The sequence below is a fragment of the Ambystoma mexicanum genome, chromosome 6p (assembly GCF_040938575.1).
Source record: "Ambystoma mexicanum isolate Mex_15411 chromosome 6p, UKY_AmexF1_1, whole genome shotgun sequence".
Lineage (NCBI taxonomy): Eukaryota > Metazoa > Chordata > Amphibia > Caudata > Ambystomatidae > Ambystoma > Ambystoma mexicanum.
Genome location: NC_090935.1, coordinates 490,041,182 through 490,059,368, shown reverse-complemented (window position 1 = coordinate 490,059,368; position 18,187 = coordinate 490,041,182). Strand labels below are relative to the sequence as shown.

General features: G+C 47.2%; 1 protein-coding gene across 2 annotated transcripts in view; it reads left to right on the top strand.

Moving 5' to 3' along the window:
- Positions 1-18,187, top strand: part of ANKRD55 (ankyrin repeat domain 55) — a 1,206,736-nt gene that overhangs the window by 1,006,693 nt on the left and 181,856 nt on the right. For both annotated transcript variants that reach the window (XM_069627296.1, XM_069627295.1), the window contains exon 9: positions 5,106-5,776. In XM_069627296.1, coding sequence (XP_069483397.1) covers positions 5,106-5,776 — 671 coding nt within the window. The remainder of the gene's footprint in view (positions 1-5,105; positions 5,777-18,187) is intronic.

Genomic DNA, 18,187 nt, shown 5'->3' with positions numbered 1-18,187 from the left:
CGTCATCGGATGATGCAGGTAGGTGTCCCAAATGAAACAATCCAAATAACAACACGATGATGTCCACCTGAACTGACAGTGCAATGATGTAGAGCAGGGTCCACCAGACACATATATACATGACTGCCTACAGGCAATGCACAGCACCATCTTGTCCACATGCATGATGCACCCCATATATGTTTCACCCCAGACGCTTCCCTGCATCACCCACCCAAAAGCCAAGCAACCCGGATGTCACTACCCCAATGGCAATCAACTGCAATTCCATATGAATGCAACCACCCCACTGCATGCCTGATGCATGTAGAGCCATCACTAGCCCTCTCCCTCTATTGGTCCCCCACAGGCACGCAATCAGACAGCGATGACCAGGACCCTAGGGAGGATGCTGCAACACCACAAAAGAAGGCCAGGGGCATGGAGGGAGAACACCAGCTCTCAACATCAAGGGGAAGAGGCCAACCTGCACTACCGCGGAAGGGCAAGAAAACCCCAGAGCCCACAGCACCAATGTGCACTACGGCCACCACCACAGCACCCACACCAGCCACCAACACACAGGAGCCAATGGCAGAAGGCACTGCATCGGCTGCCAGCAGCACCGTGGGGAAGACAGCTGCCACAGCAGCCGTGTCGGACGACGAGGCAGATGTTCTGCTGCATGGCGCAACTAAAGCCACAGGCCCCCTGCATTCACCACAACTCTCCCCATGCAGCTTGCAGAACAGCAGCATCCATGGGCTGTCTCCTGGGGATTCATGGCACCCCTCACACATCCACCACTGTCCCGACCAGCCAAGAGGGGATCAGGGCAATTTAGAAGTGGCAGGAGGAGCTGACAGGGCTGTTGACACAACACATCACGGAATGTGGCCGGGCTAGGGATGACATAAGGGAATGTGCTTCATCCCTCAAATCAGCAATTGAGACCACCTCAAAGGACATTTGCAGTGAACTGGCAGCTGTGATGCACGTCCTCACACAAATGGTGGCAGCAATGGAGGCCATGCGTCCGGCACAGGTGTTGGAACAACCTGGGACATCTTCCAATGCGAGCTCCACTAAATCCAGCCCCGTGCGTAGGTCTGCCGGAACCTGCCCTGGTCGGACAGGGGTGCACCTGGTGCTGGAAGAGAGGGAGGGCTGTAGGTTCAGCCAGGCATACTGGTCTCATGTGGATTTAGGGTGCACGCCAGTGCACACCATGTGTGGGGGAGTTGAGGGGGGAGAGGGTGTGTGGGGGAGTTGGGGGGGAGGAAGAGGGGGGTGAGGGTGTGTGGGAAAGTTGAGGGGGGAGGGGGAGGGAGGAGAGTGTGTGTGGGGAAGTTGAGGGGGGAGGCGGAGGCGGGAGTGGGTGTGTTGGGTGGAGGGCTTGTGCACTTGTTAGTTACATATTCTGAATACACCTGTTATGCAATCTGACTTCACATTTGAGGACATTGCTTATTGTGTTTGTGTGCTTTATTGGTGAACAATCTACAGTGTCCATGTGTTCCACCTACATGTCACACTCCCCATCCATGTGTGCAAGAAACATTGGTCAATCAGAGTCTGACGCATTGGCACGTCCCTCCTGTGCATCGCTGCCTCCCTGAAGTGCAGCCCCATCTCCACCCTCCTCGTCCTCATTGTCAGGTGGTTGCAGTTCAGCGTCAGGGGGCAGGGGCACATTCCGTCTGATGCGCATATTGTGTAGCATGACACATGCCATGATGATCTTGCCCACCTTCTCATGGCCGTACAGTAGTGCACTACCAGACCTGCTGAGGCAGCAAAACCGTGCCTTCAAGAGGCCAAAGGTCTGCTCAATCACCACACGGGTACGTGTATGCGCACGATTGTAGTCCTCCTTGTGCCTGTTCTGCGGGTTCCGGACTGGGGTAAGGAGCCACCTCTTCAAGGAATAACCTGCATCACCTGCATGTGGGCAACAATGATTATGTGTAAGTCCTAACATCACATGGGACCTGTATCAATGACACCATAGCAAGCATTCATCCCACAGATCCATGCATGAATAGAGACACATGAAGTGACTGCTATGTGTGTATTCCACTTATAGGCAGTTGTGCGTGCCATCGTCAATTGGGGGCAGGGGGGCCAATTCCTTGTGGTTGGTCATGCACTGTGGTAGTCCACGTCCCCATGATCTGGGTGATGTGCAGTGATATATATGCTACCATTCTGTCAACGTTGATGGCAGCGTCATGATGATCTCACTTTGCACGACAAATGGTGACATGCTGTTTTGGTGGACCTCTGTGTTGGTGTAGGGGTGCGTTCTTGTATCTTGCCCTCATGTGGCTCCTTTGTACGCAGTAATGGAGACCTGTACTTTTAGATGATGGTATTTGGCGCTGTGCATTGGCCATCTTCATTGCTTGCTGCTGCATTGTGCTGTGGGGTCTACGGTCTGATTATGTGCAGTGTACATGTTGATGGCTATGGAATGGTTGTTGCACTGCATCATTTTCGTGGTAGTGCAGCTGACGTCTTGTATTTTGTGGTCAGGTGTCGGGACAAGTCTGGCCTGCTTTGGGGTATGAGCATGGTACATCGTCTCAGGTACTCTCAGCCAGGTGAAGTATGCATCTCTCCCCCCCCATCTCAGCCAGGTGAAGTATGCATCTCTCCCCCCAATGACCTACCCACATTGCATTTCCATGAGCCTGACATGCAACTCACCGAGAAGCCAGGATCTCTGCCCTGCATGTCGCTCCATGTAGCGTGGTATCGTGGAGTTCCGCATGACCATTGAATCATGGGTTGATCCGGGGAATCGGGCACAACAATGTGTGATGATCTTGCTTGCGTCACATACCATTTGCACGTTGATGGAGCGGTATAACTTACGGTTGCGGTCCACTACCTCCATGGCATGTGGGACCACCAATTCAACATGGGTGCAGTCGATGGCGCCAATGCAACCAGGGATGCCTGACAGTGAATGGAAACCAACTTTGGTGTTGGAGATCTCCTGGGCTGTCCGTGGTAAGAAAATGTGGTCACCTGTGTGCTTCAGGAGGGCATCAAGCACTTGGTTCAGCGTACATGAGAATAATGGTTGTTGTATGCCATGCATGTGCCCCGCTGTGTGCTGGTAGGTGCCTGTGGCCAGGAAGTGGAGCACAGACACTACCTTCAGTAGAGGTGGGATGGCTGTGCGTATTTCAATCAGGCTGACAATGTCGTCATGTATCATGTCCACAATGGTGGTGATGGTGTCCCGGTCCAGACGGTACAGGATGTGGATCTGCTCAGGTGTTAGGTTGAATAGACTGGCTCTGATGCAAGGGATTGGGGGCTGCCTGCGTGGTACCACTGGCTGCACTGGTGGGGCATGCTGGGCCTGCCTCACCCTCCTTCTCCTCCTGCGTCTCCTCTATGCTGCCTGTTGTTGTTGATGCTGGAGTTCCACTGCAATCATGTCCTCCAGCCCCAGCATTGCTAGTAGTATTGGAATCATTTTGGTGTGTGACTGGGTGTGGGAAGGGGTGGGGTGTGCTCCTTTTGTGCTGGCCCAGTCTATATTGCCTCCACCTGTGCTGATTGTGTGCACCTGTGGCAGTTGGGAACACTGCACAGGGCCGTTTACGGGTAGTCCGCGATGCCAGTATTTACTCCATGCCGGTAAGGTACTTTTTGGGCTTCAGTAGGCCGTTGTTTGCATGTCCGCCTGATTGTAATGTCCTCCTGTTTACGCCATGCCGGTATTGCCGGCATGAAGGGTTGCATGCCCGCGTCCATGCCGCTATTAGAGGCACCGTTATTTACGGTGCCGCTAATAGCGGGTTGGCGGGTCATAATAGCCCAGAGCGGTAAGCGATGCCGGTAATCCTTTACCGGCATCGTTTTTCCCTTACCTCCAACCTCGTAATAACCCCCTAGATCTTGCACTGTGGGATATGGCATCTGCCAAGGGGGCCTTGTTTGGCAGACAAGAGCATAGGGAAAGTGAGGCCACATTAGTAATTGCAGCTTTGATGCTGTGACCGCTCTTTCTCTGTGATCAGTAGAGTCGGGTTAAAGATCAGCTGATTTGTAGTTTTCCCACCAATTTGAAAGATGGGGAACTACACATCCCAGAATTCAAAGGGGGGAATGAACTGGATGCCCTTCTGATGCATGTCCACAAAAACGTTACCTCTGTAGACTGTATGAACACTGAGCCTATCAGTGCTTTGTGCTAGTATATAAACTGCCCCCCCCCCACTGTCCTCCGTGTAGATTTGCACATTGGCACTAGAGTTGTTGCTTCGCTTGATCCTTCACCTGCCTTCTGCATATGACACTGGACTCAAGCAGGCATTCGCTTTGAAGTATCCAGAGCAATGGGGGTGAGATATTTCTCAGGTCTATCCTCGATTTGTGACACCCCCCATGAAAGCATTCCTCCGTCTCAACTCACATGACAAGGGTCCTAATGCGCTCAGACCTGGGGAAAATGGTAATGATGGGGCTGTGGTGATGTGGCGGTCTAGGCCATATTTGTGCCGATATGTATTTTAACTTTGCCATTTTCAAAAAGTGTGCCACCATCTTTACAAAGGTCTGCAGCCGCCTTAGATTCCTGGAGGATCAGCTAAAAATGTGCAGAGACAAGTTTCAAAATGCTGACAATTTATGACCTTAAGAAAATATTTGTTAAGATTAGTTAACTCCACCTGCTATACCGCGATAACCATGATATACTGTAATTTGGCAAGAAGGTTATCAGACCGCCATAAAACCAATACCGTGACAACCCTAGTATAGAAAAAGACATCACAGTGCATTTGCCACCTTTCCTCCTCCCCCGACAATGCAAGGCGTTATATCACATCACCTTTGACCCCAATTATGGGCAGTTTTGTGATTACTAAATAGTCTTTATTGAACGCACAAGGCTGTGGTATAGTAAGAAAAATAAATAATCTGGTGCTAATCTTATTAGTGCTCAAACTAGCAATTGCTTGAGACATACCTACTAAAAAAGATACCTCATGGCTTGGGAACCAGTTTAGAGAGTTTCTGCTCCTGTACTGTTGCAAACTCAAACTTTGCAAACTTGGATAATGTGCTTTAATCTCTGACAATGTCTTTGATATTTTATCATTTTCCAGCAAACCAGAGCCGGTCCAGCAGCTCCCTTCTGTGAACAGCCGACTCTTGAGGAAGGAAGGGCGGTTCAGCATGCTCAACCAGATATTTTCCTGCAAAAAGAAGAAAGACGACCACAAAACACACCCAAAGGACAGAACCAGAGACCGATACCAAAGGGAGGAGACCTCGGAGGTTGATGACATCATAACTACCTTTGATTGCATCATGGACACAAACTGCAAAGATACCTCTGATGAAAGCGAGGCGGCGCTAAATTTTAAAAAACGGACGCTTGAATCCCAAAAGTACCTCTTTTCCGAAAAGAAGCAATCTGGATGCAAAGGGCTCCCTCCAATACGGACACAAAGTCTGCCGCCTATCACTCTTAGCAGTTCTTTCCTCACAACCTCCCACTGTGTACCTTCAAACCTTTCCCCTGGAACTAATGCTTACCACTTTGCACACAGGTCCCAGAAGAGCAGAAGTGAGCATGATTTGTTTGACAGTAGGACTTGTAATCATTCCTTGCTCGACAATCCCTGGAGTACCGAGGCCAAGCAGATGCTCTCGCATAAAGCATGGACTGCACCTTCTGCTGATAAGGCTATAGATGGGCTGCTCTCGGAGAACCTGAGTCACATGAATTTCATTTGCCCTCCACATCTTCCTCATTTGCACACTCCTCCCTCAGGTAATGTCTTTCCATTCAAATACTTTGAACATCTGATTGTATATTATCCTGGAGAAGTAACTATGTGTGGTGACAATATTATACCAGCATTTTCCATTCCAGGCGTGTCTGCATGTTCAGTGGATGAGCATGGAGAACATCCAGAAAGCAATTACACATTTGTTGTTCTTTCGGAGCCCACAACCAGTGGCATAGCACAAAATGTGTGAGTCACCCTGCATGCCATATCATATCATATCATGCAATGCTGAGGCCACCCCCCAAAAAGGTCAGCAGCAAAGCACAGGCCGGGTCACACTATCGGCCTGCCTGGACCACCACGCATGTGCAATACACATGATGATCTTGCTAATCAAACCTTAAATCTTTCATCTAGCGTTAAAACAAGGGGGCTTTGCCTGGCTTCGGGTAACCAAATGTACCAGCCAACTTTGTGTGGGTCCAGTAATATTATGCACAGTAATGATACCATAAGAAAACATGTTCATGCTGTCTCTGCCAGTATATGCCAGTATCCCCATGTACGAATGTTCTCTTATTGGCTTTGCACTTAATGTCAGTAAAGCTCTCCTGCCACAAGAAGAGAACATGTTGTTGCTGGCGGCACACATGCTTGCACAACTCCCACACCACCATGTAAGAATACTTCTAATGTTGACATTTCCCTCAATGCCAGTAAAACATGCAAGGCTACGGTAAGGAAACATGTTCGTGTTTGGCTGCAAAAATGACTCCACACACCAGGCAACAACACACATCACAGTGGTCTTGCCTCTTATGTGAGTAAAAAATGCCACGCCACAGAAAATGTCCAGTCGGCCTGTGCCCTGTGCGCTATAAAAAGCACACCTAGACACCCCTTCATGTAATAACATGAATCATGTTGACTTTGCTCAACAATGCCAGTAGAATATGTAAGAATTGGTCAATGTTTCACTGGCCCTTGCCCAGGCTCCAACCTTGCGCTTCCACATTCATACCCATTCACCCACCGGCCACTTACCCAGTGTTGGCTGGTGAGCTTTTTCATTGAAGGGACATAAACATTTCCCACAAGTATGCCAGAGTGACCGAGCATAGCAAAGTAGACTAAACCATCCAAAGTGGATTCAGGAACGTTTCCCCCAAGATAAACATTTGAATAAGGAATTCAAATGGTTCATTATAGAGCACACTTTCTGCAAAGAATTGGGGGAGGTAGGGAGCCAAAGCATTTGCAATTGGTATTGTAGGATGACTCCAATCCAAACATTCAATAGATTCAAGTCACCAACAGTGCCCAGGAGCCTTAATGCATTAATTAATATAATGATTTGCCATTAAATGCAATGTCACAATAAGAAAACACATCCAAACTGGCAACACAATTTAGGCCAAGCTAGACAAGTAGCTTTAGCCTTCATGCCACAGTAAGACATACCTAGATCGGTTGCATCAAAATTCCAGTTGAACCACGTAACGAAACATATCATGCTTACTTTAACATACATGCCCAGAAAAATATGCCATGCCACGGTAGGAAATCCCAGAATAGCCACTGATAACACGTATCATGCCTGCTTTATAATGGATACCCATTAAACTTATTGCCACTCACATGTCCCCTCTCCCTCCACAACCCTCCCTCAATCCCCAAGCTCACCTCCAGGACCAAGCATTAAACACAAGCAAACACCCATTGACACACCATTCACTCATACATTCACCTATTCACCATACACTCATAGAAACGAACACCCAGCCACCCAACATCATACACTCACACATTCACACACATTACATAATATAGATATACACACACCCATGCATGCATGCACGCACACATATACCCAAACATAATTGTTCATATCTTTTTCGGAGAATCCGCATCTCTCAGAGATGCTCCTCTGCAAGCAGGGTGCAGGCCTCCAGCTGCGTGCCCCACGCAGCACGAACCAGCTCTGGTTCCTGTCATGCACAGAGCAGAGGAGTCCCAGAGATCTCCATCAATGTCATTGGGGCCCCCTAGGACTTCAAAAATAAATATTGTTGGGGCCCCGCTATGCCAATGTCCACAACCCTCAACCTCTGCTCTTTCTGAAAAGTTTGGAATCTTATAAAATTGTTTGTCTTTTCAACCCACCTACCATAAATGGTTGGTCAGGTAATTTGTTTACAATTAGACAAGGGCCTCTTTTTACCATACGTGAAAATATAGAAAACTGTGGTAGTTAAATATGATGGTCAAGCTTCAAACTAGGGATTACTTTACAGATGAACAAACAACATTTGAATTCTTTAAAATTATAATGTTAGTAGAATTTCTAAAAACACACTCTTTATTTTATTCAATAGTCAATATTGTATACCACACTGTTCCAGGAAAGAATTAAGACATTGCAAAACACACACAAGAGAAAGAATAACAATGATGAATTGATGACTGCATTATTTCATAAGGGCTGAAATATAGTACACATCATATCGCTGCACTTGCGTGATCTCAATGTCATCTGGCCTAGTAAGATCGTTGTCTCGGTCTTCCCTCTGTTCCCACTCCATTGCCTCGTCGCGCCTTCAAAAACTTGTGTATAGGCACGTTATAAATGCCATATCATATCATATCAGACCGATTTCTCTTCCCAGATTATCAACATATCGTAGCTTAAAGCAGGAAGTTATATACATGGATGTTTTACCTGTAAACCAGAGCTATCATTGATTATTGGAAAACATATAAACATACATCTGTAAACACAAATGCATGGCTTAACTCTGGTTCAGAGTCTTGATCCCATTTATCAACTACACCTCTGTTCCTGACAATTAGAGTAGGTTAATATCTCTTAAACCTGGTGAGCAAATTGTACATACAATCTACAGGCCCAAAGGCTGGCTTTTTTCAGTTAGAGATTTAAAGTACCTCTTAATGGCATGATTGTGAATAATGTTTACTGTGCCGGATTTATCAAGTGGTACAAGATGGGTATTGTTAGGGATGTTTTTCCACACTTCTGTAGTGAGGGGTGTAGGAACACTTATCCTAAGTTAATACAGGCTGTCCACCAATGATAATCCAAACTCGCTCTGTTGGGTAACACTGCAGATCAGTCAGGCCTCACCCATGGAAGGGGAGAAGGCTGGAGGGTAGGTACAGTTAGGCCCAATAGATGCCACAAAAGTAAACACAATTAAACCTGCATGAACACTCTGATAGATATAACGTTATAAGCAATGCTGGAAGGGTTGCCACCGAGTATTGACCCTATTATTCTCCTCTACCTACCTCCTTCGCACCCCCTATGGTGCTGTCTGTCTCATCCATCTTATCATCTTCTCTAACTGCTCCTTTATCTATTACCCTATCCCTCTCACTAAGTTCTGAAGGAGGAGGTTCAAGAGGGACATCCTGTTTTCCAACCCAAGTCTCCCTATCGCTGATACTTACATCAGTACTTCCTCCAGACAGACTCTCACTGACATCCTCTTTGTCATCTCCACCCCAGACCTATGGACCCTTCTCCTCCTCTTCTGTTAACGGTGGCACTTAGTGGGAGGTCCTATTGGCCCCTTTCACTCCTCCAAGACCATCATTAATGTCTATCTGAATGGCACCGTCTTGGTTCAAGGCCCTCAGCCCAATCTATTCCTTTTCGATAGGTGTTTCTTGTGTCTTATCAACTTCCTCCATTCTCCTGCTACTCCTACTGGCACTCTCATCTTCCTCCTCTGCCCACCCTCGGGCCCCTCTACCACCTCTGCAGGGTGTACCTCAAGCCTGTATCCCTCAACAGATGTCTTTCAAATTTGGCAACCTGCTCCACGTCGCGACTCTCATCTCTTGTTCTGCTGTCAAACACTCCTCTGACATCTGTCACCTCCTCGAAGAACTCGACCTAGATGTCCTTGCTCTAACAGAGACATGGCGTGTGGCAAGTTCTGTCATGAGTTTTGACACTCTCCTCCCTGTGAGCTACAATATCCTCTCCAAACCCAGAACCAATCTTCCTGGAGGTGGAGTAGCCCTGATCTTTCCAGAGTGGGACCCGGCTTCTGTCATGCCTACACAAGCCTACTTCTAGTTTGAATGCCTGGTCTGCAGGCTCTCTATCTCTCCTGGCCTCTCTCTAACTGTGGCTGCCATCTCCAAGCCACCTGGCCAGGTTGCCCTATTCCTCTCTGAATGGGACAACCTCTCCTCTTCTCTCCTTGCCTCTACTTCTTAACGTCTCCTCCTCTGAGATCTCAACATCCACCTGGATGCTTCTTATCCCTCCTCTGGGCTTTTCTACAACCTCTGTGACACTCTATCTCTTTCCAATCCACCCTCTGGGCCGACACACTCTGCGGGACATACTTTGGATGTTCTCATCACCTCAGGCCTCCCCCTCTCTAACCCTCGCACATTCCTCTCTCTTGGACTGACCACATTCTACTCTCCTCTGAAACTACCTATCCCTTAGGCAAAGCCCCCTACCCCCAGCACTGCCACCTACCTTCTCGGTCATTCGGCTTATGAAGCGTGTGTCAGTGGATGCCTCTGCCTCTACTTTCTCTGCTCATCCTACTCCTGCGGCTGACTAACACCCTGACACAGTCCTTTTGTAATCTGGATCTTTGTATTTCCAACACCCTGGACATTCTTGCCCCTGTCATGAGAATCCAGCCTAAGCCTACCTCCAAGTGCAACTCTTGGTATGATTCCGACCTCACCGCCCTGAAACGCAAGTGTGGTGTGGCTGAGAGGAAGTGGAGGGCTGCGAGCGCATCCTCTGCCAAACTGGCCTGCTGCCTGCTCCAAAGGCAATACAGACTCTCTTTCCTGTCCAAGAAGAGGGTACACATTCAAGTCTGTGTCTCTGCGGCCTCTAACAACATGGCCGAACTGTTTAGAATCTGCAAGGAACTGGCCAATCTTGTTGCAGTCTGGTACATTCTGTTTTCTTTATTTACTGTGTCCCAGAACCCAGGCGGGCTCGTTTGTCTTGTCCTCCCTCTGTCTTCCCGCCCTTGTCTGGAAGCCAGGCGGGCTCTGGAACACAGGACATTTGTAGGAGGGCTTGGCTGGGTGCCTATTGCTCTCTGCTTTACCTCAAAATAAATTCCTGGTTTCAAGTACCTACACAGTGCCGTGGCTTGATTCCTTCAGTGGTGAAGAGGAGCAGCTCCATACAAGGGAATGGAGAAGAGAAGAAAAAGCAGAGGCCCCTCCCTGAGTCAGCAGACACCGCAGTGTGAGGCGGAAGCAGGATTCCCTGCCAATGGCAACACGGTGAGGAGGGCGCAACCCTATGTGTATAAGGGGGGAAGATGTGCTATGGATGCAGACTTGTACAAAGAAAAAAAAACAAATGCCACAGACAGTTGTGCGCGAGTGTGTCACGTTATGCTCATGACTGTTTTCCATAAATTGAAGAACGTGCGACACATGGTGACGCCTTCCTCCTCAGCCAAGCATTGTAACGCGATGCTCAGCACCACAACGCGTCACGGCCCTCATTGCAGAAACATGGCTGAAATAAGCTTGCCAGTGCAGCGCTGGACTAAAGGCACGACAGGCATTGAACAAATAAATAAATAAAAGGTTTGAGGAAATAATTACTACAAGAAAGGAAATCCTTGTATAATAATGGGGGGAATAAAGCCACTCTCGATCACTGATAGCAGCGCTGGGAGGCAAAATCCAAGAGAAGAATTCTGACAAAGGGTAAAGGAAGCACACCAAGAAAACAACAGCAACCATGGCTGCAGAAATACCTTCTCCACCCCCATTTCTGGCAGAGCTCGGTACACCACTAATAGATGGGAAAGGTGGAAATAAATGTTCTAAATGTATACAGTGGCCATGGGTGGGGACACGTTTAATCCCTCCAGGAAGCAAGCGCTGTTGTTGCATAATCTGGGCCCAGAGAGGCGCAGTGTTTTTGATGGTCTTCGAGAACTGCAGAAAGAAGGAGCAGGGGACCTGGATGAATTCTCTGTGGCTGTAAGGAAAATAGAGGAACATTTTGAACCGAAGAATGATGTAACCTTCGAGAGACACACATTTTTTCAAAGGACTCAAGAACCATTGGAATCAGTAGAGGGGTACGTGGCGGTGCTGAGAACATTGAGCCACACTTGTGAATGTTGTGCTAACAAATTCATTGATTCGTGACCAACTGGTGAGACGTAACAACAATCCCAGGGTGCAAGAGAAACCTTTGGCAAAAGATATGACCCTGGAAGAGGCGGTAGAGATGACTAGGAGTACTGAGCAGACAACTCCAGTACACGAAAGAGATGAAAATGGAGAGGCATGGTCAAGAAGGGTGCGCTGTGAGTCAAAGAAGACCAGTTGGGCCGAAGAAGGAATGGATGGGGCACAAATGCTTTAGATCTGAAAATCCCAGACACTCCGCGAACAGCGTATTCTGTACGGTGAGGCATGCAGAATGCATCAAGTGCAGATGGAAAGGGCATTTTGCACGCATGTGCAAGGATTCAATCATTAATGTTGTAGAGCATATACAAAACCATAGTGAACAGGAGAGTGCCTCGGCTATTTAAAGCAGCGAGGTCAAGCCTCGAAACATATTTGCAATATCAGCAATGCCTGGGGGAAGAAGAGGCCCGGTGGACGAATTTCAAATTGATGGGTCTAACCTGTCAATGAAAGAAGACTCTGCCTCCCCGTGGACAATTGTATCAGAGGACCCTTCACGAGAACTCTGTCAAGAGATGTGCAGGGATTATTGCCTTCCCATGTGCAACCCTGTGGTTATGGCGAGAGTGAAATAGAGTTACTAGGGAAATGTCAAGGACTTGTAGGTTACACAGGCAGGTAATGTGTAGCAAGCATTTTAGTGGGGAGGAAAGGATTGTCCTTGTTGGGATGGGAAGAGCAGAGAAAAGTGAGAGTGCGATTTCAAGCTAATGATCCAGCCAGGGACGTCATTTAACCAAAATGCAAGGGGTAGCGGAAGTGACATCACATGACCCTTGACCTCTGATCATATCACAGTTAGTGATGTCATTTGATCCCACCCCGAAGCAATATCACGGGAAGCGATGAAACAGGAACTTTCACCCCTGGACAAAACAGGAAGTGTCATCACATAGCATTGTTCCTAAGTACACTGAGAACATTTCTACAATATCACTATAATGTGATATACATTTCATACAAGAATGGTTCGTCATATGCATCATTAAGATCAGTGTGCATAGGCCCATATTACCAAATTACTGTGAATGCAAGCAGACGTCCATGGCCAAATGATAATGACGTGTTATTATATAGCACTTACACTTACGTGATTTATATAGAACAAATACAATATCACCCAACCTGTGTTGGTACTAATTTATCGACCTCAGAAGGATGGAAGGCTGGGTTGAGGTGTTTAAGAACAGACTAAATAAGTGACTCACCCTCTGAAGTGTGCTTGATAGAAACTTTTAATGAGTCTAGCAATTATTAGACAAATAATGCAGAATTCCTATTCTTTCTTATTAGGGTCACTGTTGAAAGTGTTAGACTTGTGGAACCCCTGTTCTTTTAAAAAAAAGAATGTTTTTAAGAGGCCTGAACAAGAAAGCCAGCCACTCCAGAAACAAAGAGCCACACGGTGCTGGCCACAGCCCAGGAACTTGCATTAAAAAAAAAAAAGATTTGAAATCTTTTACTTTTTTTAGGGGTAGCAAGGGAGACCACAGGAGTAGCAAGGGAGGCCTCACGGGTCGCAGTTGTGACCCCTGGCGACCCCTAAGTGATGTCCCTGTCTATAGCAGAAGTGGATGACAAATCGTCTGCAGAATTCCCAAAAGTCTTTTCGGAAAGTCTGGGGAAGTTAAAGGACTTTGAAAATTGTATTAAAATGAAATCTAACTCTCAGCCTGTGGTGCATAAAGTACGACCAGTTCCCCACAAAATGAAGCAACAATTGCACGAAGAATTAGATCTTCTCCTGCAGAGAGGTGTGATGGAGCAGATATAGGGCAAAGAATGGTTATCCCCAGTGGTCCTTGTCACAAAGAACAATGGGAAGATTTGTCTTTGCGTTGACTTAAGGGAGCTGAACAAGAACATATTGGTGGAGAGACATCCGTTACTGGTCATTTCAGAAGCTCTATCTGTGTTGGGTGACTCTAGTTGGTTCACGGCCATAGATTTATCAGCAGCGTATTATCAAGTGCCTTTGTCTAAAGAGTGTCAAGATGTCACAGCATTCATCACGCAGGAGGGAACTTTCAAATATCTAAGGATGCCTTTTGGTTTGGCGTCAGCTGCAGCTGTGTTTCAGCAGGTGATGGAAAAGGTGTTAGAGGGGGTTATAAATATGATTGTGTTTCAAGATAACATTCTTATTTTTTCCATTGTATGGAACAACATGATGAAATATTGAGATGTGTGTTGGAGAAATTGTGGGAAGCTGTTCTGACAGTGCAGCGAAGTAAGTGTAAAATTGGTGTGCGTGAGGTGGAGTATTTTGGGCACGGAGTATCATCCAGAGGGATTGCTCCCAAGCACAGTCTAGTGGAGAGTATAAGGCCCCTGCGCCGCAAGTCAAGGATCAATTGAGGTTGTTCATGGAAATGGTGGAATTCTATCACAAGTTCGTCAATAACTTTGCTGTCATTGCAACACAATAAGAGCTTTGTTAAAGAAGGAGGTCCCCTTTTTGTGGTTGGATGAGTGTCAGGAAGCGTGCCAATTAATAAAGGAAGCAATAGTTAAAGCACCCTCTTTAGGGGGGTTTGTGAGTGAAGGAGAACGGTGTTGACGGTGGATGCCAGTCTACTGGGTTTGGGGGCATCGCTCTCACAGTTCAACCGTGGGAAGAAGGAGCATGCAATTGCATTTGCGTCTAGACCTTTAAGGGAGGCAGAATAGAATTACTCAGTTGTGGAGAGAGAGGCATTAGCAGTATTTTGGGCTGTCATGCATTTTAAATTTCTCTTGTGGGGTCAGCGGATCATGGTTAAATCTGAGCATAGACCATTGGTGCAAATGTTAGCCGGCGAGGGTTGGGCTAAAGGGTCACCGGAATTTCGAGATGGATGTTGGGATTACAAGGTTATAATTTACAAATGTGTTATATTCCTGGCAATTAAAATGTAGTTGCAGATTGTCTCTCGCGGCTACCTTTGGGGGGAGACAGTGTAGCTGGTGAAAAGGTACAGGAAGATGAGATGATTGTTGCTAGTATTGAGCAAGGGGCTTTGGATAAAGAAGCCTGGATGGTGGCAGAGAGAGAAGACTCTGTGCTTTATAAGGTGAAGGAGTGGACTGTGGAAGATTGGCCTTGTAAAAATGAAATAGAGAAGAAATGTGATTGTTTTTATGAGATGACAATGGGTTGTGTTTGTCAGAGTCTGGAGGAAGGCTCAGGAGAGGAAGTAAGGTAGTTCCCCCTGAAGGGATCAGAGACAAACCTGTTGATATTGCTCATCAACGGCATTGTGGTATGAATGGTACCAAGAGGATGTTAAGACAGAGTTACTGGTTGCCAGCCATGGATAGTAAAGTGGACAGGATAAGGGAATGGGAAGTGTGTCTAGCGTGTGACAAGAATAAGGTGGTAAGGGAAACACTGCTTCAGCCTGTGCAGGTGCCTGAAGAGCCTTGGTAGAAGGTGGCAGTGGATTTGATGGGTCCCATCCAGGGGTTGGGTGAAGGCATTACATTTATTGTGGTGTTGGTTGATTATCACTCAAAGTGGATAGAGTGGAAAGGTCTGAGAGAGGCTACGACGTCACAGTTAGTGACATTTCTTGAGGAGGTTTTTTTAGGGAAGGGTTTCCCACAGAAATTGTGATGTATAATGGGGTACAATTTTGTTCAGAGACTATGAGGACGTTTTTGTTGCATTTTGGTATGGTGCACACTCGCACAGCATTGTATCATCCCAGGGCAAATGGGTTGGTGGAGAGTGCAAACAGGTTTCTGAAGGGGGGAATTCAACTGCCATGAGGTTGGGATTGTCATGGGCTGAAGTGTTGAGAGAAATAGTGTAGAGTTACTGTGTCACGCCTCATTCGGTCAAGATTTTCCCCTTTTGTCTCATTAAAGGGTCGCTAACTGGGTACCAAATTATGTCCAGGTTGGGTGGGGTTAGCTGGCAGTATGAGTGTTAATCGCAAAAAGGTGATGAGATTGGTGGAAGAGGCTCAATGCCGATACAAGAATGTGTTTGATGAAGCTGCTACGGCTAAGGAGCAGAAATGGGAGATGTGGGGTGTTGTACTTATTAAGAATCCCAGGTATAGGCTGAAATGCTTGGAGAGTAAATTCTTGGGACCAAAAAGGATTGCCGCAATGAGAGATAGTGTTGTGATTGTTGATGGTGGAGAGGTATGGTCGAAAGGAAGGTTGGTGTTGAGAAGGGAACAGTTGTGTGGTGAACAGAGTCAAGAAGGGAAGAGTAAGGTTAATGGAAGTAGTGCACTTATGGATGGTAGAAGTGTAGGTCATGAGAGTCATGGTGAGAGTGGTAGAGTGATGGAAGGAGGACAGGTTGATGGAAGGGTCAGGAAGGTTCCAAGGGGGAAGATAAGTTACGTTCTGTTTTCTTTATTGTGTTTGTTACTGTGTTCCAGAACCCAGGTGCGCTCTGGAACATAGGACAGTTGTAGGAGGGCTTGGCCGGGTGCCTGTTGCTCTCTGCTTTACCTCAAAATAAATTCCTGGTTTCAAGTACCTACAAAGTGCTGTGCCTTGATTCCCTCCAAGGCCCTCAGTGTGGCGCTGGCCTCTCACTTCTCTGCTAAAATTCAGAACATCCTGTCCTCTATCTCCTCTTCCTCTCACTCTTCCTCTCTCTGCGCCCCTTTGGCCATCTCTTCCTCCCCTCCTGATTTCTCCTCTTTCTCTCTGACAACACCTGACAAGGTTTCTAGACAAGTCCGATATATGAAAGTGTTGTCCAAACAAGTGTTCCCCTGCTCCTCCAGAACCATCAAGAAACATATTGACACCCTTGCTCCAGCCTTGGCCAATTTCTCTAATCACTCTATTGCCACTGAAACTTTCCCTTCTCCCCTTAAGCACTCCCTTGTGCACCCCTCCTCAAGAAGCCATCTGCTGATCCTACCTGCCTGGAAAACTATCCCCCAATCTCCATCACCCCTTTCCTGGGCAAACTCTTGGAAAAGCTGGCCATCTCCCAGCTTACCCTTCACACTGAATCTGTTGGTTGTCTCCATGACCATCAGTCTGGCTTTGGAGCTGCCAGAGGAACTGAATCTGCTCTTCTGAACACCCGTGAAGATCTACTCTGTAACCTTGATTCCAGCATTCCTTCTGTCCTCATCCTCCTTGATCTTTCCTCTGCTTTCGACATGGTCAACCATGCCATCCTGATTAATCAATTCTGTGAGAACCAGGGCATCACGGATCAGGCCCGGAGTGGCTGACCTACTTCCTCTTGGACCGCCTCTCTCAGGTCCAACTTGGTCCATTTCTCCCCACCACCTCTCTCTCTACCTGTGGCATTCCCCAGGGCTCTATCCTCTCACCCTTGTTTTTCAACCTCTACTTGCCCCCTTTGGCCCACCTGAACTCCACCGTCTCCTCGAACTTTCAGTGTTATGCGGATGACACTCAGCTTTCCTTCAGGCGCCCCTCAGCCTCCTCTCCTCTCTTGCTCATTCCTGACTGTCTATCCGCGATTCAGGATTGGTGCACCTCCGTCGATCTCGGCCTTAGTGCCAGTAAGACGGAGATCATTCTTATTGTGACTCCTGCCCCGGCTTTTCCTCTTTCACTCTGGCCGCCTGCCTTGGGCCCTCTTCCTTCACCTTCCTGCACCTTCCTGCAAGGCAAAAAACCTTTATGTCTTCTTCGACTCCACTCTCTCTCTCCTCACATCTCGGATGTCACCAAGAAGTCCCACTGCCAGCTGCACCTCCTCAAAGGCCACTCACGAAAAACATGAAAAACATAAAATTGAAAGAAAGAGACTGGCAACTTAGATCGTTCACAAACTGCAATTCGCAATGGGTAGTATATGCGATCCAATGCCCATGCCAACTCCTGTATATCGGGAAAACAAAAAGACACATCAAAATACGCATAGGAGAACATCGGACCAACATCAGAAATCAGACACCTAATAAACCTCTTGTAGCCCACTATCTCCAACTAAAACATAAACCATGTGAAATCTTTTGGTTTATCATTCAAACAGTTCAAATTTCAAACAGAGGCGGAGACCGTGATTTGGCTCTGCGCAAATGCGAACAAAAATGGATTTTTGACCTAGATACAGTAAAAAAATGGTCTTAACTCATCAGTAGAGTGGGGAATTTTCTTCTGAAGAGAATATCTCGAGCCTATATGACCCTGGAGCCCAGACTTCGTTTCTACCATAACAAATACACGGGCTATACTGTATGTAAACAATGAAAACACTGCCAAGGCGTGTCTATGTACCACCATATTTATTTTAA